Here is a 24,352-nt window from a genome sequence, read left to right on the forward strand (position 1 = left end):
ATCGAACACGGAAAACAAAATGATAGGAACTATGCGTTAACACCGAATAGAGAACATCCCGAAAATGAAAACAGAAATCTATTGGTAATAAAATCTACTGTAAAATTAGTCCTGTTCGGGGGTATATGCGTGGAAAATTTGAGAAAGCCATGGTTTTTTATGTCTGCTGAGAGACTACGCTGGGCTGGACATGTCTTTAGAAGTTAGAATGTCGGACAACAACCCGGTCAAAATGGTTCTGGAAACATGCAGCCAAAGACGGGATACCAAAAGCTTTATAATTTATGGAAAAAGAAACTGCAGAGGTCGCCAGTATTTAACCATCGATTTCTAGTTATAGCAATCCCCAATGGGAACAACAAGAACTCCAAGTAGAGTGAGGTCTGTAATGAGCTAGATATTCACCCCGTATTTCAGCAGTAGCACAACCTAAGATGGACAGCAAGGACTGCAGTTTGGGAGGACCAACATGACGGAGGTCAGAAAGAAGATCAATGAACTTTATGAGTTCATCAAGGATAAAAACAATGTCCACACTAGGATTCAGCAACTAGTGAGAGGTACTAAATCCGCCATGACTGTGGCCGAACGTAAACAGAAAGCGCTGATGATTAGAGTCGTATCGTAAACTGTATCGATAGAGGCCACGGAGGAAGTGAAAAAAAAATGTTGAAGCACAGGAGACGCCGAAGGGAGTCCGAAATCCACGCTCGGAGAAAAGAGATGGGGAACCGCCATGAGAGAAAAAACGCAAGAATGACAAGAAAGACAAAAAACTACCAGAGACAGCCCTGTACGCAATGGTGACGTAGGACCTTGTGGTCTTATATAATAAATCTTATTTTGTAACTGCAGCAGGAGCTTGTGTTTTGTGTAGGAATAGGAATTTGTGCAGGGTTCTCTCTGTTTATAATCTTTAGTATGACGCGCTTGACATAGATGGCCCACAGCGACTCACGAAGAGCTACTGCTTCCGATCAATAGCGGTGCGGCTTCTTCCTCCTTCTATCGATGCTCATGTGGGCTCCAGTTCGCTGCTTGCAGGCAGCCTTTCGTTGTGTACTGGAGAACAATGTTCAACACCACGTACCGAAAGCACTGCGGCTGCTGCTGATGCCGCCGACCGGACACCACCACACACGGTGATTGGAACTGAATCCGATCAACGGTTGAGGCCAGCCTTGACAGCTAGCTGCTTGCGGGGAGCCTTTCGTTGTGTACTGGAGAACACCACCACTCACCACACGGTGATTGAATAAACACCGTTTGGTGAGACCGAATGGAGTTCAACTTTGAAATCTGTGTTAGGGAAATCGCTTTTCGCCGGCAATGGGTGTCGTACAATTTTCAATAGTGACATTTGAAAAAAAAAAATGATAAAGTCTTAAATTTAACAGATGTGTAGGGACATTTCTGATCGATTGGTGATAAAATTATTGAAATTGGTCCAGGGGCAGCTGAGTTATTAACGTTCAAAATCTTTCATAATTTTGTTACATGTTCCATTTTCAGTTTTCACAAAGTGTATCCCCATATAAAAATCACACGTAGTCCTACGTCAAAATACGATTATTTTTATGTTTTTTTTTTGTTTAACGACGTTTCAGGGTATTATCCAAATCATTTGTGGAATAGTTCTGGTATTTGGGTTATCGTTCGGGTATGGTATTTTTTTCATTAGGGTGAACAGTTAACACTAAACCACGGTCCATTTTGTAACGGAACAAACTCTTTTGCTCATTACAGCGCTCCTAGTGGACGTTTTCGGAAGCTTTTGACGTATATTTGCTGGCAACAACAACAATAACAGCGATTTTTTTTCAGTTCGTAAAACGCTCTTGTTTTGGAGACAGTCACCATGTAAGAAGAGCGTAGAAAAAAATTGTGCGCAGGAAAATCCATCGTGGTCCGCGTCCAGCTTGGAGTGTTGAATTTTCCTGGAAACACCGTATGGCGCGTGCTCAAAACGTACTGGGCAACCTTGACGACGAATCGGAAGCCTCAAAGTAAACCGTCAGCTCCATGGAAAAGTCATGAGGTCTATCAGAAACAACCCAGGTATGTCCGATCGCGATTTGAGTAACTTTATTCCGTACAGTGCAGCGAATTCGCTACCGCGAAGGCTTACAGGCATACCGCGCCGGTAGGCAATCAAATCGATCACTCAAGCAGAATACTATAGCTAGAATCAGTGCTCGAAAGCTGCTGACCGATTCCGTTGGGTGCATACTTATAGATGATGAAACCTATGTAAAGGCCGACTTCGGACAGCTACCAGAACCAAAATTTTACATGGCGAAGGATCGAGGAAGTGTCCCTGGTAGATTCAAATATGTTTTAGCGGATAAATTCGCACGCAAATATATGATCTGGCAGGGAATTTGCAGCTGCGGCCAGAAGACAAAGATTTTCTTCACTGAGAAAATGAGGAACTCGGAAATTTACAAAACCGAATGTCTCCAGAAGCGAATTTTGCCCTTCAACCAGTCAGATCCAGTCCAGATGGTCCGGTGACATTTTGGCCGGATCTTGTGAGTTGTCACTACAACCGGGAAGTACAACAATGGTACAATGACAACTTAGTCCAATAAAACAGCAAAAAAAGTCATAGTTGAAGATGCTAATTTCAAATAACAGACTGTAGTGGTAATTTTTATACGATAGATGGGGTAGATGAAAGCATAGAGTTGATAGTTCCGTTAGAGTACGGCAGTGTGAAGATTGTATATAGATATTAGACAAGCGAGCTAGGACAACTTTTAAGGAAGGTACAAATCGGTTTTTTCATCTCTCTTTACCAAATTCCCCCTTTGGAGAGGGATGGTGAGGGGTGTCCCCCCCGCCATAACTGGCAAAAAGAGATGAAAACCGACCCGCTCAAGTACCAACTGTGTGTTTGAAACAGTTCTACCGATTTTTTACCGCACTTCAGTTGTTATTTGAAGGAAGTCATCCAGTCGTAGAGAAATCATGATAGCATTGCATCATGAGACTCCAGTGATTGCTTTGACGAGTTTCTCATGAGAAAAAACTGTAGGTTTTACTGCTTAAATTTAAATTTATTTAAAAAAAAAACTTGCAACAAACCTTCAATAGCATTCAATATCAGCATTCAAACAAACGATCGTAGGGTTGCAACGATTGTTGTCCTTCACTTGAAAATGGTATTTTTCGTTGAATGAAGTTTCAATGAATCTTAATCATTGAAAAAAATACGATAAAATGTTTTCAATATTGAGAATTTTGTTGAATTTTCAGTGATTTTTTAAATAAATTGCCTACATTTACGCACAAGTATGCATTTTCAGAAACTTTTTTTTTGTAGTTTCAGCTAAAAATAAAATTTTCACAAAGATTTTCGCATATGATTTTACTCCAAATTTGTGATTTAAAAAATGTCCTAACAAAATAAACAATTCAATGTGAGTAATTACTTACGCTATTAGGGTGTTCAACACAGATGAGGCTGGTGAGCTGTATGTTGTTTGGATCGATGGTAGATGACCCACAGCGACTTACGAAGAGCTACTGAATCCGATCAGTAGCGGTGCGGTTTCTCCCTCCTTCTTCGGTGAATAGGCGCTCATGTGGGCTGCGTTCGTTGTGTACTGGAGAACAATGTTCAACGCCACGCGTCGAAAGCACTGCTGCTAACGACCGACCGTTCGGCGAGACCGGATGGAATTCGATTTTGAAATCTGTGTTAGGGAAAGCGCTATTTGCAGACAATCGGTGATAATTTTGATAACTGGACAATTGTGTAATTTGCAATAGTGACCAATTGAAAATTGATAAAGCGTTTATTTTAGCAGAAATTTGTAGAAAAATTTCCAATCAATTGGCTTGTTTAGAATTAAAATCCATCTGATATTGACAGAGCAATAAGTGGTCAAAACCTGACAACTTTTCGTAACGCGGTCGTTTTCGGTTTTTTTAATTGCACCCCCAATATGTTGCCGAAAGACGTAATTCAACGTAAAAAAAAGTTTCTATATAGGTACTTCAACTAATCATGTTTGTATTACTTCATGCGTGAAGTTAACGATTTACATTGTTGGAGATGCAATTTCCAAACCTATTGACTAGATGCTTACGTCAGATGACGACTTGAGTGTGAAATCGATAGAACTGTTTCCGCACATCGAAGGTACGTCCCTAACGTGATACCCCAACATTATCCCTCCCAACAGGGGAGATTGGTAAAGGAGATGATCAGCCCGATTCGTACCTTCTTCAAAATTGACCTTTTTTCGCTTTCTACTATCTATATTCAATTTTCACACTGCCGTACTCTAACGGAACTATTAACTATATCCTTTCCACACATTTTCCAGCCATTGTGTCCCAGTCTTATTATCCTACTGTTTTTGTGCTACTTGTCCCTGCCCAGCCAGGATTTGGTCAACCGTCCGAGAGTAGTATCTGAAGGAGGCTTCAGAAACCTGTTTCCTACCTAGCTCCTTCCAATCGAAATTGTTACCCATTAACCTCGAGCCCGCTATAAGTAATTGGTTCCCAATACTAATCTAGAACTACTGCTGTTTAAAATGTAAATTCAAACGTTACTGATTTTTGGCTCCGCAAAGTGTCACACATGACTGAGCCTAGTAAATAAACGAACTAGTTAAAAAAAAAGTTCAAGGGCAATTTTAAGGAGAATCCCAATTGAATTTGCAGTAGAATTTAGAGGAGAAATTTAGAAGGGCAATTTCTTAGACGAATTGCATGCCCGCATAGAAAAATACCATTTCTAGAACAGTTCAAACTTCACTGACACCTTACTAGCTATGTTAACTTTACACAAAATAGTTTTGTTATGGTTTATGGAATGTAATAAACATTAAAGAAACACTACTTTCAACTGTTACAGTTTCTGGTATGTTCCAGCTAAATTTTGTTACGGTTGATCTACTACACTGAACTGTTACAAAACATTACGAATAAAAGTTGTAAACAACTTGTACAACACTTACATGTTTCGATTATGGTTGCTTTATGTTTTTACAATTGGTACAAACAGAAGAAAACGCTTTTGATTGAAACGGTGCTCGTGAGTTTATTGTGTTGTTTTGTTCGTTATTTTATTTTTAAAACCCTTGGTAATATTAGCTTAAAGTATAAAATATTTCTTAAAAGCACATGCATTTTTTACACAAATATTCAGTGCTAACAGCGGTTTACATGTGAAGGAGATTTCGATGCTGGTGGCTCACATCATCCAAAAAGGAAATCGAAGCAGGTTCGTTTTGCCGGGGCCTTTTTATCTTCCAGAAATGGAATGGAGTTTGTTTTGCAGGGCAAATTTATTTTTTTATTCATTTATATTAAGATCAATAAACATTAGACTGATGCAAAATTTGACTTTTTCGCTCCACAGTACTTAAACGATTCCAAATCGGATCCTGACTAACCTCTCAAAATCTGAACCCCTTTGGTAAGAAACTGAGATGGCACAAACCATTTGAAGTTTGTATGGGAATTACTATGGTAAAACCAAGATTTTTGTTCATGTCTATCTAATAATTCACCATATCGGTCTGCTTCAAAAGCTTTCTACTGTAGTTTTAGGAAATTTTCCCAGCTACAATTTTGCCAAAGACCACTTTTTGATTAAATGCCAGGATCGAAAGTTATCAATGGTTCAATGCGCTGATGTCTAATGATCATGCTCAATCAACTGCTCAGCAGGCAACATTGGTGTTTCTGGGGCGTTGAATAGGACACAAAAATCATGGCTACTATGTCACACTGCAAAATACAGTGTTGCCTACAGAGCAGCTGCTTGATCATGTCATAAGTTTACCAATCTCTTAAATAATTAATAACTTTTTCCTGTCTCGTTTTACATAGAAACGATCTTCAGCAAAATTGTAGCTGAGAAAATTTTCTTTAATAATGGCTATCGAACTGTTTCGCAGCTCAATATGGAAAAAGACTAGAAGGAAATGAACAAAAAGTTGAGATTTCCCATAGTAATTTACATGTAAACTTCAAATGGCTTGTGCGAAGTCTGTTTCTAACCAAATGAGTTGTAACTTTGGGAGGCTAATCAGGATCCGATTTGAAACCATTTAAGTACTGTGGAGCGAAAAAGTCAAATTTTGCATCAGTCTAATGTTTATTGATCTTAATATAAATGAATAAAAAAATAAATTTGCCCTGCAAAACAAACTCCATTCCATTTATGGAAGATAAAAAGGCCCCGGCAAAACGAACCTGCTTCGATTTCCTTTTTGGATGATGTGAGCCACCAGTATCGAAATCTCCTTCACATGTAAACCGCTGTTAGCACTGAATATTTGTGTAAAAAATGCATGTGCTTTTAAGAAATATTTTATACTTTAAGCTAATATTACCAAAGGTTTTAAAAATAAAATAACGAACAAAACAACACAATAAACTCACGAGCACCGTTTCAATCAAAAGCGTTTTCTTCTGTTTGTACCAATTGTAAAAACATAAAGCAACCATAATCGAAACATGTAAGTGTTGTACAAGTTGTTTACAACTTTTATTCGTAATGTTTTGTAACAGTTCAGTGTAGTAGATCAACCGTAACAAAATTTAGCTGGAACATACCAGAAACTGTAACAGTTGAAAGTAGTGTTTCTTTAATGTTTATTACATTCCATAAACCATAACAAAACTATTTTGTGTAAAGTTAACATAGCTAGTAAGGTGTCAGTGAAGTTTGAACTGTTCTAGAAATGGTATTTTTCTATGCGGGAACCAATGACGACTGTATTCCGGATAAGCTACGACAGTATTTATTATAACGTCAATAAGTATGGTAATTTATACCATTTCATAGTATATCATGAAGTTAACAACAATGGTTGGTTCTAAACCTTACTACCTTATTCGAAAGTTAATGGAAATAGTTTCACATATCCAACAAGAACCTTTTCTGATGTGGTAAGGTTATAGTTGATTTGCAAAAAATGTATGGGAAAAAGCGAGATTTCGTATGGTGAACGTTCTTAACCACCCATTGTTCGTATGGTTGGGTCTTCGAAAACCTTAATCAATATGGTCAAAACATTATCTAGGTATGGTTTGATTAAAGTTGACTAAACCTTTCTCATTATGGTTTTCGGAGGAAGATAAACCATTTTCAATGTGGTAATCGTATGGTTGTGATTTATGCGGGTGGGAATTTAGAAACTAAGAAGAAATCAAGCCAATTAAAAAACCGGAAGGAACGGAAAAATTAAAATTCAAAGAGAATCTATTGACTAGTTTCATGAATTTTTTGGAGTGTTCTGCAAAGAATTTCTGGACTGTTGTAAAAAAAAATTAAGGGACTCCCGGAAAGAATCTCAAATATATTTTAGAAGAATTCTGAGAAGGGAAATGCTTGAGAACAATCAACTAAAATCCTGTAAATTTTTGAGTAAATTTGCAAAGACAAATTTTGAAAACTTCGTACGGAGAACTAAATTTAAACAATGCTGTCTCATTAGTAATGACTAAAACCTAGTAATCTTATCGGTTTAATCGCATTAGGTTTTATGATTGATTTAAATGTACACTGAACCAACGAGAAACGTAAATTTCCCCTGAAAATTCAGGTAACTTCCTAAAGATAGTAATACAGTACGAATTACTTGCTAAACTTAATATTCAATGGCATGGTAATGAATTCAACTGGATTGACTGGTCGAGTTGAAGTGTCATACTGGTGAAAGTTATGTGAAATTCACGTAGGTTTTACGAATGAGATTTCTTTTTAGTGCTCTTTGCTTATTCATAAGTTCAATATGGCGACAATAGCAAATATGTGGACAATCCCTAGATCGTCTACTTGAAGTTTTCTAAGCGTGAGTTTAATATTAATAATTTAATCCTTATTTATTAAATCCTAAATTAAATTGCAGAATGCGGAATCGGATTGATTGAGCTCCTCACAATCTCAATCGATATGATTCAAGATTTATTTCGACAAACGGAAGTCAAATGGAGGTTAAAAAAAGAAACGTTTGTAATCGAAATTTGAAGATGTCAATACATCAATACTTAATTTCCTGTTCCTACTATTTCATACAGAAAATGATTAATGAAAATGAAAATCTATGAGATAGAGTTGAATTGTAATTTAGATTACAATGTTTTTTTATTAGTAAAAAAATAAATTAAATTTAGGGACTTTATCTGAAATTGAACAACATCGCAAATCAGTGAATTGTGTTGTTTTTTTTTGCTGTTTGAACTAGAATGCATTGTTTATGATAAATTCAATAAAATAATAAACCGAAATTAAAATTAAATCTACCACCTTTGCACTTGAATATTACTATAAAATCCAGTTACATTTACTTTAAAATTCACGTAGCTATTAAGTGAAACCTATGTGTAGATCATCGGAACGTTCGATAAAATTTACGTGAAAATCACTTGATTTCTATATGAATCACATGGAACAGATTTTCATTCGCAAAAAACGTAATTTTCACCTGAAGAGTACGATGGAAAATATCTATGTACTTTTTCAGGTGAATATTAAGTGAACTTTTATTGCAGTGTACATCGCACAACCGGGGAATTGCTAATCGAGATTTGCTGGTCACTATGGTAATAACCAATGCGTGGTAATGCTCTACTATTGTACATTTTCAGATCAATGCCATTCGCCTAGATTTCCGCAACCAGCATTACGTTCACGCTGTCTTCCATCACCAACCGCGGAGCTTCGCTAGTGTCGCTACACCCACACAATCACCTGCTGCTTACCTCCACCCACCTGCACCCCATTTCCGCACCCAACGAGCTGACGAACGAACACGGTGCGAAAACAAACCGAAACCGAGACGAACAAACCATGCTTGTTTGGGTTTGGGTCCTCTACAGTCCTACCCTACGGACGCTGCTACCCCGCACCGACAACCAACCACCAACGAACAACGATAAATTTTATCTCGACGTCGGCATTCTCGCCTCCAAGTCGCTGGATGGAACGAGTCAGTCAGTACCGATTTGTATTTTGACGCGATCGCTTTGTCGTTGGCCCGTGTGGTGCGGAGAAATATATCTGCTGTGACGTGCGGCCCGCTGAAAATCAAGCTCGAGATAAAAACGGTTTCCAATCAACGCCAACTTTGATTTGGTCGTGGCATTTTTATTTTATTTTTATTGAATGGAGAAGAACGTTTCGTGCGAAGGTGTGTGACATTTTTGAATGACACTCACGCGATCGTCGAAAGGAAACAATAGTGAGACCCAATCCGACGGTGCGTGTTCCTATGTGAGTTAAGTGAGGGTGATTCATGAGTCAGAATTTTGCGCTTTTTGAATGGAAAACGGGGAGTAACCGCCGTTGGAGTTTTTGATCGTCGTATAATAGGCAACAATTACGCCCACACACACGAGATTCTTGGGCTCGTGCGGTTGGTGAGTTGGTTGATGGTTTGTACCTGGAAGCGAGCGAAGAACGAAAAGTGACAGAAAAGGGAGGAGAAGATCCGGAAGAAACCCGAACAGAATTTGTGATTTTTGTTTTCGTCGGGCTGCAGGGTGTCATTGAATAGCACCAGTCAGTAGTTAGTGTAGGCTGGATTGTTATTATGCGGAAAAGGAGAAGCATAAAAGTTTAGAAGAAAAGAAGCGGAATAGCCCGAGGCCGTCGGAGGAAGTAATAAGTGCAAAGTTCCGAACGAAAGGAAACCGGGTATAAGTGAAGAAAAAATATTGTGTGGCAAAGAAATCGATGGAATGTGATTGTGGCAAGTGATTCCTTCACGGTAGGAAGAAGTGTGTCTGGTGTTTTGGCAGTGTAACGTGAGTGCAAATTAGAGAACGACGAAAATAACTAAGGCCGAGGAGCTTAGAAAGAGAAGAGGCTTTGGCAAGGATAAGCCGTTTGTCGTTTGAATTGATAAGAATCCATTTGTGGAAGGCGAGAGCCAGCGATACCTTAATTGCTGTTGGTGGTGGAACCACCGCGGTCAAAGATGGACGGGAAGGAGAAGGCAAAGGAACCGGAAACGTCGTTCCGCTTCATAAGGGTGAGTAGAATTTTTGGGTTTTTCTAGAACACCTTAACGGACGATTATTTAATGATGTGCAATTCATCGCCTATGATTCACGGCGATCGTGAAGTTATTATCAAGCCTTGATTTCTGATTGTGGGGACGATAAAACAACACACTTACTACCGTGATAGCGGGGGCTTTTTCATCTACGCCGTACGTAGTTAATCATCGCTGGAAAATGTCGATTCTAATTGATGCCAATACTAATAGGATGAAGATACAAACGGTGACTGTTTAGTCGGAATTGTGCTTTGAATTACTCGTTATATAGGCAACTATTGCGCGTTGATGATGGTGATAATGACGATACGATCATTCGTACCTAGGTTTATTGTAATTGTAACACATCATCAACCGAATCCCTTGGTTGTTACGATTGGTACTGTTTACACGAGCGAGATAAAATTGTTTAGTTTGTTGTTGAATATGGTACGGCGTCAAGCACAGGTTGTTATCTCCATATGCGAGCAATGAATCAGATATACGATTCAACGGATCCTCCTAGACGGAAGAATTGAATCTTTTCAGGTCGCCGTTAACCGTCAACGTTCAACAACCCATAAATTGGATCTACTTTGTAATATTATATTTCTATGTAGGTACCACACCGTCGTCAGTTATAGTTTGGAGCGGATGTGTGCACTGCCCCGTCGTCCATCATCAATCAATGAAAACATCAGAAATTTGCTCTTGGCGCGCTGGCTTTGAGAAAAGTGGTGGATCTCCGGTTCTAGCCGGTGGCGATCCTTCTGCTGCGCTATTAATTATGCATTATGAGAGTACCTACATACTAGAGCACCTGCCTGCAAGCTAACTGACCAACGACATGGGTACACATGCAAGAGTATTGCAAAAGCTGACAGCGATACAGCTGAGGCTATCTTATGGATGCAGTACTACACACGACGTGATTATGGCGTCTTATTAAAAGATAAAGGCATTTCTCTTTCTCTTCACTAACAAGAAACTTGGGCGTCGGCGATTGAGGTTCATAATACTGGCTGTTAAGTGTGAACGTTAGCGTCAGAGGCTTAGCAAGGAGGAGATGAACTCCTAGTTCAGTTCACTGGAAATCAAAGAAACTAGATTTATGCAGTTGAATCGATTTCGAATTGGTTTGAAGTTTTGACTTCTAGCATCCAGATAAGACCGGGATTTTAAGCCCAGAAATAAAAAAGGTTAATTAAGAATAAGTGTGTAACAAGAAGAGTTGCGAACGGAAACCTTTGACGAACCGACATGCCACTGGAGCATTTCGTCTGTCCACAATAGATTGACGGCAACAAGTTAATCAAACAAAGTATTTCTATGGAGATTTGAACCTACGGATGCCCTTACCGTCGTGGCTACGCCCCTGCGTTGAAGTAGCCCCCTAGAATGGTCAACGACTTTCTACGGAGCGCCGGTCAGTCGCCATGCAATCCGCGAAGAAAGTGAGATTATGTTTCACTCCGCTGCTGTAGTAATCGCTTCGTTTCGTGACCCTTCTGCGCAGCACAGCGATGCAGTCGCCGCAGTTACCTACCTGCCTAGCTACCTAGTAGTTGTAATGCAATATTGCATCTGGGATCTCGAATCATGCAAGATGGAAAAGCGCCAGCGGAGAAAAGTCATAATTTATCACTCAACTGGTAATAGTTACTATGCAGTGGTAGGTGTGTTTGTTCGTGCAAAGCTGCAGAGCGGATGTGGTTCGCGTTTTCTACATGCTGCGAAATGATACAGAAATCAAAAGCAATTTGTGGATTTGCTGCGGTTCGGCTTGTGCGAGTTGGAAGACTTGAATAACTGTCAAGCGCTTGGGGGGGAAAATCGGTTTCCATTGGGTGCGGAGCGGACAAACGAAAGTTAGGCTGTTTTTGCTGACGACTTATGAACATTGTACTCCCATCCGATAAGGCTAGAGTGATAAGAAACATTCTCGAATGTTGTCTATCCGACGGAACATTCCACGAAATAGAACGACCTTTTGGATTTATCCTCGAACGGTTAAAACAAAAGACTGGTTAAACTGAGCTCTGTTTTGATAAGACCTTATCTGTTGTGCATCATGTCCGATCGATTTTCTTATCACCTGATACGGGGTTGCTACTTGCCTTGTTTGTAGTCATTGAGATCCACTTACACATTTTTATCGGTCGAGTATCGATGGATGCCATCTGGGCGTCAAACGGGGTGGCCACTTAACCGGAAAAACCGGGAATTAACCGGGGATCGAAAACTACCGGGAATTTGATTGGAACAAACTAAGTCCCTAAAAAGTTTCCTTTTTTAAGGCCATGTCACTAAAGTCTCTTTTTTCTAGTAATCAGTCACTATATTTTCAACATTTTAAGCGTGAATTTATTTCAAGATTGTTGATTCTTCTTGTAGTGTGTAGGATCACATGCCTGCAGTTTGTTCTAATTTTTGAACAACTCGAAGGTGTTGTGCTTCTATAGAGCTTATTGACGTCGTTTTCTATCTACAGGGTGTTTAGTCATTTGGCTAAATAAAATTCCATGAGTTTTCCAGGTTTTAAATGCGTTAAAAATGTGTTTTTTTCTTTTATTAAAACAACAACAACACCAATTAACGCAATCGTTTTTAAGACATGACAATCAGTTTAAAAGAATCAGTTTAACACTTACTTAATTTAAGTAAGTGATCTATGTTCTCAAAACATTTAATGCCTTGAAGCTTCGTACTCCATGATTCATGATATTGAAAATTTTCAAAGTGTTACAATCAAGGATAAAAAAGATTTATTGCAATTTTGTAATTAACTTAATGATTTTTAGTGAACTCCCATTAAGTTCACAACAATTGTAGAAACTTCACATAAGTTTTGAGGAATTATAGGAAATTCTGTGAATTTCAGTCAAGTTTCATAAACAAACTGCGGGAACATAAAGGAACTTGACATCCTGAAAATGCGAGAAACTTACTGGAAGCTTTTAGAACCTCAAAGCAGTTCTATTAGCTTCCGAAGGGAACTTCAGAAATATAGATAACTTGAGAAAAATGGTGGAATTTTTTTAGATCTAAAGTACTTCAGAAAAGCTAGATCTAGAGATCTTTGAAGAATTTCAAGGATCTTAAGGGCAGTTCTCGTAACCTTAGACCATACTTTTGGAGCAGTTTAAAGATTGTTCCATGATGCGCTGAAAAAAAAATCGAGGATTGTTAAGACGTTCCTAGAATTCCAGGAAAAGTACTGAGACCTTCAGAGAATTTATAAAAACTTAAGAAATATTTCAGGAACTTCATAGAAGTCCAGAGAATTGCAGGGAAGTTTAAAGGTGTTTATGATAATTCCATTTATTTCAGACCAGAACCGAGATCTCCAATAAAATTGAGAGCTTCAGGGAATCATAGGGCAGCTCAAATAATCTTAAGGAAATTGCAGAAACCTTAAAGAAGTTTCGAGAAACTCAGGAAATTTCCTATCGCAATCGCGGATCGCCCTGGAAATGGTGATCGGTGAAAAGAAATGGTGAATGGTGGAGCGGAAACCTTTAAATTGTTACAGAAACCTATGGTGAAAGATTACGAACTGATTTTATGGCAACGACTTTTAGCGCTAAACAGCGGACAAGAATTAGAACATGGAATGTACTGACGCCTTCGAGACAGGTACTTTTATATTCTGGTATGCGAGGTGAAAACGCTCCGCGACATCGTGGAGTTGGCTTTCTGCTTAGCACCCAAGCACAGGCTGCGCTCATCAAGTGGGAACCTATCAATGATAGAATAATCGTTGCCAGATTCAGAACACGGGTCCGAAACCTTACCATAATCCAATGTTATGCGCCAACCGATGATGCGAAGATCGGCTCCGACAACTCGGAATATGAGCGCATTATGGGACGCCTTGGAGGTCTTGGAGATATGAGCGAAAACGGCGAGCTGCTTGCAGAGTTTTGTGGCAACAACGACATGGTGATCGGGGGTTCGCTCTTCCCCCATCGCCCAGTGCATAAAATCACATGGGTCTCCCGTGATGGATATTCAAAGAACCAAATCGACCACATCTGCATCAGCCGAAAATAGAGACGGAGCCTTCTTGATGTTCGGAATAAACGCAGCGCTGACATCACGTCTGATCATCATCTCCTGGTCGGTGAGATCCGCCTACGCATTGCGCGGGTTCAACGGCGGGAGGAGAGACTCGGGCGGCGATTTAACATACGCCGATTGGAAGACCCAGCAAGGAAGAGATTGTTCGTCGAAGAACTCGAGGCTCGCGCAGCTAATATTCCGGAAGGTAGCAGCGTAGAAGAACAGTGGACGAGCATCAAGAATGCCTTTATTTAAACAAGCGAGAACAACCTGGGTGAGCTGCGCACTCAGATGAAGGAGTGGATCACCGATAAAACCTGGAGGAAGATCGAAGAGCGGAGAGAAGCAAAAGCCGTGATAGAGCGAGCAAGGACCCGAGGAGCCAAGAACAAGGCCCGTTAGCGGTATTCGGCTTTAGAGAGGGAAGTTAAGCGTTCCTGTACATATACGGGACAAGCGAGCGTGGGTGGACTCCCTGGCTGATGAAGGGGAGAAATCCGCAGCAACGGGCGATATCCGCCTCCTCTATGATGTTTCACGACGCCTGAGCGGGGCAAGGATGATTCCAAGGATGCCTGTGAAAGACGTGACTGGACAGTTGCTCACCGGCCCCACTGACCAGTTGAAACGTTGGTTTGAGCACTTTGAACAACTTCTCGAAGTTTCAACGGTCAACCAACCATCAACATCTCGGCATGATCCGCCAAGGGTGCTTCAGCGTTACTCGCGTCAACACTGAAGCTCCATCATTGCAGGAGATAGAAGCAGCCATCCGAAGTATGAAGTTCAGCAAAGCCCCGGGCGTCGATCGCATATCAGCAGAGATGCTCAAAGCTGACCCCATGCTATCCTCACAAATGTTGCATCAACTATTCGTCAACATCTGGGACACCGCGACTTTTCCGGCCGACTGGATGCAGGGCGTCTTGCTAAAAGTCCCCAAGAAGGGGGATCCAACTGTATGCGACAACTAGCGAGGCATCATGTCACTGTGTATTGTTCTCAAAGTTCTGTGTAAAGTTATCCTCAATCGGATACAGGAGAAGATCGACGCAACTCTCCGACGACAGCAGGCAGGATTCCGTGCTGGAAGATCCTGTGTGGACCATATTGCCACGCTCCGCATCATCTTGGAGCAGGTCAGTGAGTTCCAAGAGTCCCTGTACTTGGTATTTATTGACTACGAAAAAACTTTCGACCGACGAAACCACGAAAACTGGTGGGGCGCTCTGATACGCAAGGGAGTCCCTGATAAGATCGTCAACCTCATCGAAGCGCAGTACGAGGCTTTCTCATGCAGAGTGTTGCACAACGGAGCTTTGTCTGACCCGATTCGGGTAATCGCGGGTGTGAGGCAAGGATGTATATTATCACCGCTACTGTTCCTCATCGTAATCGACGAGATCATGGTTGGAGTCGTTGACCGTGTACCGAACCGTGGGTTGCTGTGGCAGCCTATTAGTATGGAGCATCTCAACGACTTAGATTTGGCTGATGATGTTGACATGCAGAGTAAGCTCGACGACCTTGTGGAACGCTCCTCTGAAGCAGGTCTAACCATCAACGTCAACAAGACCAAATCGTTGCATGTCAACACGGAAAACCGTTCCAATTTCTCGGTAGCTGGGCAGGCAGTGGAGAAAGTCGAAAGCTTCCAATATCTTGGCAGTCAGATAGCGTCGGACGGCGGCACCAATAGCGACATAGGTGCACGGATTAAGAAGGCGAGGGCTGCTTTTGCCAGTTTGCGAAATGTCTGGAGAGCGAATCAGATCAGTCGACACACCAAAATCCGAATTTTTAACTCGAACGTGAAGTCTGTGCTGTTATCCGCCAGTGAAACATGGTGTGTATCAGCGGAGAACACTCAGAAGCTGCAGGTGTGCGGTACATAACTCGTGCCTGATGGCCCCACAATTGGATCTCAAATTCCGAGCTTCATCGTTTGTGCCATCAGAAGCCGATAGAGACAGAAATTCGTGAACGGGAGTGGAGGTGGGTCGGCCACTGGACTGGAATCCAGCAGGACATCGCAGCGGAGGCAGACCCAGAGGCTCGTGGCGGCGGAGCCTAAACAGTGAAATTAAGAACGTTGACTTGGGAATTTGACTTGGGCACAGGTCAAGGCCAAAGCTAGTAATCGCCCAGGATGGAAATCTTTCACAAAGGCTCTTTGCACCCCTGGAGGTGCGCAGGATCGTTAACTAAGTTAGTAATCGCGGATCGCAATAAAAATTATACGGTCATGCAGAAAATGTGAGAGTATTTTAAGAGTATCATGACAATTTCTAAAAATTCTAAAATTTGCGGAAATTTAGTTAAGTTGATTGTAGAACATCAATGAAGTTCCACTTATTAAAAAAAAATGTGAGAACTTTCAGCAAACACCGATATCTTCAAGGAATTCCAGATAACTTCTAAGAAATTTTGATATTTTTAGATATTTAGCGAAGTTTTGAGCACTTCGAGGACGATCAGATAACTTAAGGAAATTTGCAGCGACTTAAAAGGATTTCCCGGAAGATTAAACAAATTTAGAGATCCTCAGCTAAGTATACAAAGCTTAGGGGATTTCCATATCAAGATAGAGCTGGAATTAGGGCCTAACAACTTTTGTAAACAATGACTTCTCTTGGTGATTTATATTTTTTTCCTCTATTTAGGAGATTTTTAGCCGTAGGCTAGTTCATCTCCGTGGGTTATTTATAGAAATTCAAGGCTCGCCCACACAAACCAACATTCTCATCGGGTAGGGAAAGACTTTCCCCTATCCGATGGTTAGATTGGTCTGCGTGGACGTGCCTGGAATTCCTAGAAATAATCGATGAAAGTCGTTGTTTACAAAAGCTGTTACGCCCTAATTACAGCTCTATCTAGATGTAAGAACTGGGAAAATAAGTGATTTAAGGCAAAGCTCCGTGTGTTTTTATACATTTAAAAAACATAAGGAAAATTGTGGAAACTTCAAGGCAATTCAATTAATTTCAGTAAATTTTTTGGTTCTTATAATAAATGCTGAGAAATTCAGGACAGTCTAGAGAACTTAAGGAAAGTCAGAAACCCTTTGGCAGTGTTAATAACGCCAGGAAAATCTAGACTATTGAAGAAGTTTTGAATTAGTGTCAATAATTTAAGGGCAGTCCAATGAACTTCAATTGATTCCAAGCAAATTGTGGGTACTTAAATAAGTTCCAGAATTTTTAGAAAAGCTTCGAAAATTTCACAGAAGTACCGAGATCTTCAGAAACATTTCGAAAATTTCGTAGAAACCTATGGAACTTAATACCTTGTACAGACTATGGCTTATATCATGTAATATAGGCTGTCTAGCAATAAGTACTCATACATCTAGTTTTCACTGGAAATCCTATGTATGAGTGGTAATTGCAAGCATGGAAGATCCGAGAACGTTCATGACCATCAGCAAAATGCGGGATTTCAAATAAGTTTAGTAAGCTCCAAAAATAGGGGAAAATTCAAGGGGAGTTCAGTTCAATTAGCTTCAGAAAAATAGTGTGAAATTTTAAAGTTTTACCAGATATTGAGAACTTAAAAAAAATTGTTGAGGTCTTCGCATAAGTTCAGTTTAATAATTTTTAGGACAGTTCAAATAAATTCAGGGCAGTAAAATAAGCTTCATGAGAACTGCATAAACTTTAGAGAAGTTTCGAGAACTTCAGGAAAGGACAGAGAACCTCAGAGCAGTTCCTTTAATATTAAAGAAATTATAGAAAGTGTTAGAGAAGAACGGTGATAGTTTGGTAAATTGATGAAACTTTAGGAAGTCCGCAAAAGTTTGAGGAAGTTTAAAAAAATTAACAGAAGTATTGTGAGCATCAGGCTAGTTTATCAAACTACAGAAGAACTTCAAGTAAGTTTAATTAACTTCATGCAAATTTTAGGATCTTTCAAGTAATTCTGAAAACTTCAGAATAGTCTATTCCATATTCAACGGAGATTTCTCATGAAAATTCAATTGGAGTTCTCCTTAGCATTTGCTTTGTATTCTCCCGAAAGTCTCATGGAATTATTCTAAAAATTCACTTGGAACGCTTTCTAATAAACTTCACCAGGATATACTTAGAATACTCAAAATTTCTTTGGAACTATTTTCCTTGAAATTCTCCTCAGTAAAAAACCCTTTGGACATATTAAAAGAATTTTAGTTGAATTCATTTCAGATTGCTTCTTGAATCTCCTTCCTTCCCTTGGAATTTACTCACATTGAAAGTCTCCTAAGAATTTATTTACAATTCTTCTCATAAATTCCTTAGATTTCATCTCACAATTTGTTTGGAAAACTCTCCTGGAATTCTTTTCAGAATTCATGTGTTGATTTCCTGGAGTTATTCTTAGATTTAATTGTAATTCTCAAAAAAAGGACTTCGTTTTCACCCACAAACTTCATGAAATTACACTCACAATGCCCTTTGAAATTTTCTCCTGAAATTATCATGAGTTCTAGGAGTTCAGGAGTTGAAGTTCGACAGTATTTTTTAAACTGTTTTGAAACAATAAACGTATTTAAACGACTATTTTTGCCGAAGTCACTGAATTATAACGGTGAATATTCAGCAGGAATGGTAAAATCATACTTTTATTTTGAATTACGTAATACAATATGACAAAATAATACCATACGTTGCTTTGACTAGTCAAGTTGTCCTTCGGACATGTTCTATTGGATGTTTTGACGTAGAACTACGTCTTTGTCGACTAAAGGGTGTCCACGATGAAATTGCCACACACAAAATTGATTCGCAAAATTCGAGTTTTCATCCGATTGCCATCATATTTTCAGGGATTGAGAAATAACTATTAAACTTCATTTTACCATTTTATTCGTATTTTATTTACAGTCCATACGCAAATGCCCGCACCTTGGCCTTAACCCCGGCCATAAGATTCTGCACAACCTGTGAATCAACCGTTTTTTGCATGTAAACCCATACTTTCTTCAGTTCCTCGACTGACTTCACTACCTTAGGTCGTTTAAGAAGGTGCTGCTTCATAATCGCCAGTACTTCTCGATGGGGCGGAGCTCCGGAGTGTTGGGAGGGTTGAACATTTTCGGCACGAAATTGACCTTATTGTCCGCATACCACTTCAGCACGTCCTTGAAGTAGTGGCATGAGGCCAAATCCGGCCAGAAGATTGTTGGGACGTTGTGGGCCTTCAGGAGAGGAAGCAGCCGCTTCTGGAGGCACTCTTTTATGTACACCTGTCCGTTCATCGTGTTCTGGGTCACGAAAGGTGCACTCCGCTTCCCGCACGTGCAGATGGCTTGGAATTTCTTCGCAAATTTGGACATCTTCTGAGTGCGGACATGCTTCGGAACGCTGAACTTATCCTTGGCCGTGAAAAATAGGTTGCCGGGGATCTGTTTGAAGTCGGCCTTCACATATGATTCGTCGTCCATGATGCAGCATTCAACTTTCGTCAGCATGTTGAGGTACAACTTCCTGGCACGGGTTTTGGCGGACTTGTTCTGCTTCTCGTCGCGATTAGGGGCCTTTTGTACCTTGAACGTTCGAAGCCCAGCCTTAGTTTTGGCCTTCTGGACAAAATTTCGGCTTAGGTGCAGCTTCTTAGCCACATCCCTAACGGAGGCGTTCGGATTTCGGTTGAAGGCCCCAACTAGGCGGTTGTGATTTTTGGTGTTGTACGGAATACTTTTTCCTTCACTTCTGGGCTTCCGATCGGTGGTCAACCGTTCCTCGAACCGCTTAATCACTCGCGACACCGTGGAATTCGCGATTCCCAACGTTTTAGCGATGGAACGATGCGAGAGATCCTTGTTCTCGTGATGAATGCGCAAGATTTTATCACGCACGAGCTGTTCTTTCGACTCCATTTCCGCGAGTTTTGATCACAGGACTTTAAAACTTGCAGGATGTAAATAATGCACTATGAACTAAATCCACCCAAATTTTCATTAAATTCTACCCAACGGTTAAAAAGTTAGAGCAATTTCATAGTGTGGCAATTTCATCGTGGACACCCTTTATACTGGGATACAAATCAAAACATATGTGTGGTGAAATAGTGTTAGGTTTTGAACGCTTGTAACTTTGTCATTTATAGATGAAATTAAAATCCAAATACGCCAATCGATAGGATATTACTTAACGAATCTTTTGAAATGATTTTCCAATTTTTAATCAAAAGACTGTTGTAAAATGCCCAAATGATAATTTTGGTCACTGTTTTCATGAACTAAACGTTTTCCCCAAACCCAGTCATCATAAACGAATACCACTTGGTTGCACATCATTCTGCTTAAACCTGAAAAGATATAAATGAGCGTTGCTCTCCTGCCTCTGCTCATAATCAAACCAATCCCACCAAGGTGGTCATACTTTAAAATAGGCCTGATAGGACTAGGAACTGTAAATAATAATTAAAATCTCAAATGTACCAAAGTTGAAAAGACGCATCTGTGTCACTTAACAAATTCATACATGTAAACCACACAATCACAAGAAATAAAGATCATTTAAATGGCAAAATGCCTCTGCTCATTACCGCTTCGGACGGCGTGGCAGCAAGCAGGACCAAGTCAGCGACTAAAGGTGAGACTTGAAAAAGTATGCATGTAAAACCACCTCCCCCTTTACAACAACCTCCCCCCTCACCCCTTAACAATAACCCGATAAAGACATGGACTTTGACGATCATTTTTTCCGGGAAATAAATTTTAAGCAAACCACAATTATTAGTAAAAACAATTAATTTTTTACATGCAGACCCGAGCAGGAGAAAATACCTTATTGATACCAAATTCAGGTATGAAAATAGCATAACTGGCAACCTAAATATGGTATTGACGAGGCTGACATAAGAGGTAAAATACCAAAAATAATACCTAAAAAATGTTCTACGAATAACGAACTTATAAATAATTTAGTTATTACAATAACAAACGGATAACAGACACTTTTTTAGATGCCAGAATACCATAGTTTGTTATTTGGAAGGTTTTCTAATACCAATTCAATAACTCTTTTAGGTGTTATTGTCTACAAACTGAAAGATCACATTTTGTTATTTTGGTATTTATTTGGTATTGTACAAAATATTTCGATAACTGAATAATATCAAAACAAGGTTTTATACCACAAGCATACCAAATACTGGTATCATACCACATTAAGATATTCATTTGTTATCGATTAGCTATCGGTTCCTGCTCGGGGAGCCAACATTTTCAAAAAAAAAATTGCTTAAGAGGAGACTTACTGACTGTAAAACATATCTGGTACCTCTATATATAAAATTATATTAACATCCAAACTCCATCCTTTTTTCCCCCTCCCCTTGGCTAGTTTTTGCACCTTGCTGTTGGTGGGCGGGCTTAATTTCATGCTTTATACTGGAGTGTTGGAGACGGTAGGTTTATGGTCGGCGTTGCTGGCTCATGCCGCGATAGAATGACGACATGGGCAGGCGATGGGGATTACTAAGCTTCCCCTCTCTGATAAACCGCTGCATGAGAGAACCAAAGATCTAGTCTAGCAGTGATAGTATCACACTTGTTACTCCTTTTATTGAGAGCCGCGTCGTAGTACGCTTACGTATAGGCACTGACGTTGGGTGTGATACTGGCGGGTTTTGCCGCAAATCACTCTTATTTTATTTATTTTTTACGCAGATATAGATTTATTTGGGTTTGCAAGGGAATTATACTATTGAAATATTTCAGAAAGTGCCCAACAGTGCTCCTTCTATTTGCGTGACAAGCTTTCATTGTTGTTTTCATTGAGGTATTACTCAGGAAACAATGTTAAACATCATTTTTGTACATGGTATTGTAACTAATCTTATATGTGCTTCATTTTGATTTGGGATAAGTGTTTGAACTATGGCTCGGGATTTCCACTGTGGTGTGCTTCTATTGTGACATGCCCATATGTATTTTTGTGGTGCCACATAGTGGAAATGTGAGAGCGTAGTTGGAACATTTACCCTATACAATATACAATTTAAAATTAGCTTGGAAACTAACTTCAAAGTGAAGCATTTTAGTCACTTGAAGGTGTCATCTGGGACGAACAAAGATATAAGATAAGATATGTAAAAGCCAGAAGTACTTGAAACACGTTAAATTGTAGTTTAAAAGCATGGGCTATGTAGGTAGATTAGAGATTTCAGTTATTTATTAAATAAACTTCAATTATAGAATTCAGAAAGCTAATTAACATAAGAGATAGGACGCGGGGGGTCCGCTTAGGGAGGCGACTAGCCTATGAAGTTGTATAATAAATCTTCCTATTTAGTGTATTTGTTAATTACAGACAATGTCAATAGCGAAAGTCATATCTTCAACCAGGCGCTTACGAACAAGTGAAATTTTAGGAAAGATGTGTTAAATATGTTGATAGGTTTGAAATAAGAATTAGGATTATTGTGCTTTAGTTTTCGGTAAGGTATGATGTGTCAACAAAGCCCTTTTGAGCAAATTTTCAAACATCAAATTGATTGAGTGATTTATTGAAAGACATTGCGTTGCGAAAATTGACAAGTCATACATCTAACATAGTAGTAGTAGCAGTGTCGCATAATCTTATCACAATTGCTGCAAATAGTGCTTGAGGGGCCAGCAGGGCTGAATACGGATCAAAACTAACATAACTACTAACACTAAAATGATCCCGGAACTAACACTTATCCATTGCACTTTTAGTTATTTATTAGTTTTATTTTTCTACTAAGTCATCTATGCTTCTTTCTATTGTTTGGATCAAGTACAACTAATACTAATCTACCTTTATGTATGTTTTACTCCCTTTTAACCCATTATCTTTATAAATGGCGAATCATATGACGTGAGACACGTACAAGCTGGAACTCAAAGAATTACTTCGAACAGGATGTCAAACAAATTCAGGACCAATCCAAATGAGACCAGAAACCAACAAAGCATCGGGGAGTTATATATTCTGGGAGAGTTATTTGATAAATAATCAAAAAGTGGTAAGTTAAAATCAGAGCCAAGGATCATGAGAGGTAATTGTCTATAATTCATTAATTAGTAGAAATCTCGATAACTTTTTCAAGGATGCGTATCGGCTTTTGTAGGCGGTGCGTTTGGTCGTCGATTTGGCGTAACTGGTGGCTCGCCCGCGCGTGCTGGCACTATCATCAGATAGGGGAAATTTTCCACTACCTGCTGGTGGTGTTGATAAGCGTGTGCGAGCTGCCGGTTGCGCCGGATCGACGATCGGATGCATTGTTTGCAGGAGCTGGTGCTTCCCTTTGAAAAAGTAATCGAGAAATAACCATATTATCCCGTAATTGATATTACTATTAGTCATGACAGAGTAACAGATGGGGAAGGACAATAGACACAAGTTGACACAATAAACAAGACAAGTGGGGGTTAATACACAAGACAAAATGACAAAATAAGTGACGACAGAAGATAAGACTGGGACGAAAATCAACCTTTTAAAAAAACAAGAATGCGCAATTATATTATCAAAACTATTTGGATCAGCACAAAAACAACAGTGACCAAACGGGCACCATAGCCTAGGAACGTCTGTGTGTTGATTTAAAATAGAGGTTAATAGAAGCAAAATTTACCAATAAAAGGGGTCCAGTGTAGAGTTTTAGCAAGTTGCTGGATCACTACAAAAAAAAAAAAAAAAAAAACATCCAAACTCCATCCTTTTTTCCAAATTCTGCACAAAAGAAACGTTCTGCCCCGCCTATTCATAATAATAAGTATAATAGTCAAAAATGCATCACAAACATCAATTTTGCGGTCGTGCCTAGGACACAACCCTTTAATTTTTTCACAATGACATAATGAATTAGTGTTACATTGGTCATCTGAATTCCCTTTCACAGACTTCAGAATAGAGTACCTAACACCTAACACAATGATATAAGAGTAATTATTATTATTTATCTTTATTAGGGAGGCTTTCAGCCTTGGGCTGGTTCGCCTCCAATAAGAGTAATAGTATGCATCGATTATCTCGATTTGCTTACATTTGTTACTTAGGACCTTTTAAAAAAGTACTCTAGACCAGGTATGGAAAATCATTTGCATTCCTTTCGTGCATTCATTTACATTCATTTGCCTCTAACTTTTTTCTTCAACAGCATTCCGCAACATGATGTATAGAGCTTTTGTAGGTTTTGTTATTAACTACAAATTTTGTTAACAAGTCAAAACTTTTATCTCTTAAAAACAGTAACAAGTTCTGCCCGCTCTAGTTCGTGATGCATAAGAGATACAGATTTGAGTTATGAGCAAAAAATGTAGCTAATAACAA

General features: G+C 39.5%; 3 protein-coding genes across 3 annotated transcripts in view; all 3 read left to right on the plus strand.

Annotated features, from left to right (window-relative positions):
* Positions 1–24,352, plus strand: part of Usp1 (ubiquitin specific protease 1) — a 473,693-nt gene that overhangs the window by 130,961 nt on the left and 318,380 nt on the right. The window lies entirely within an intron of this gene.
* The window catches only part of LOC135697177 (uncharacterized), a 511,087-nt gene that overhangs the window by 36,616 nt on the left and 450,119 nt on the right, over positions 1–24,352 (plus strand). The gene's annotated exons all lie outside the window — the stretch shown is intronic.
* The window catches only part of Rhp (rhophilin), a 189,368-nt gene continuing 174,004 nt past the window's right edge, over positions 8,989–24,352 (plus strand). Inside the window, exon 1 of the mRNA XM_065216780.1 lies at positions 8,989–10,001. Coding sequence (XP_065072852.1) covers positions 9,948–10,001 — 54 coding nt within the window. The 5' untranslated portion in view covers positions 8,989–9,947. The remainder of the gene's footprint in view (positions 10,002–24,352) is intronic.

Source organism: Ochlerotatus camptorhynchus, unplaced genomic scaffold, assembly GCF_037179485.1.
Source record: "Ochlerotatus camptorhynchus isolate MF236.1 unplaced genomic scaffold, CSIRO-AGI_Acam_v1.1 ptg000067l, whole genome shotgun sequence".
Lineage (NCBI taxonomy): Eukaryota > Metazoa > Arthropoda > Insecta > Diptera > Culicidae > Ochlerotatus > Ochlerotatus camptorhynchus.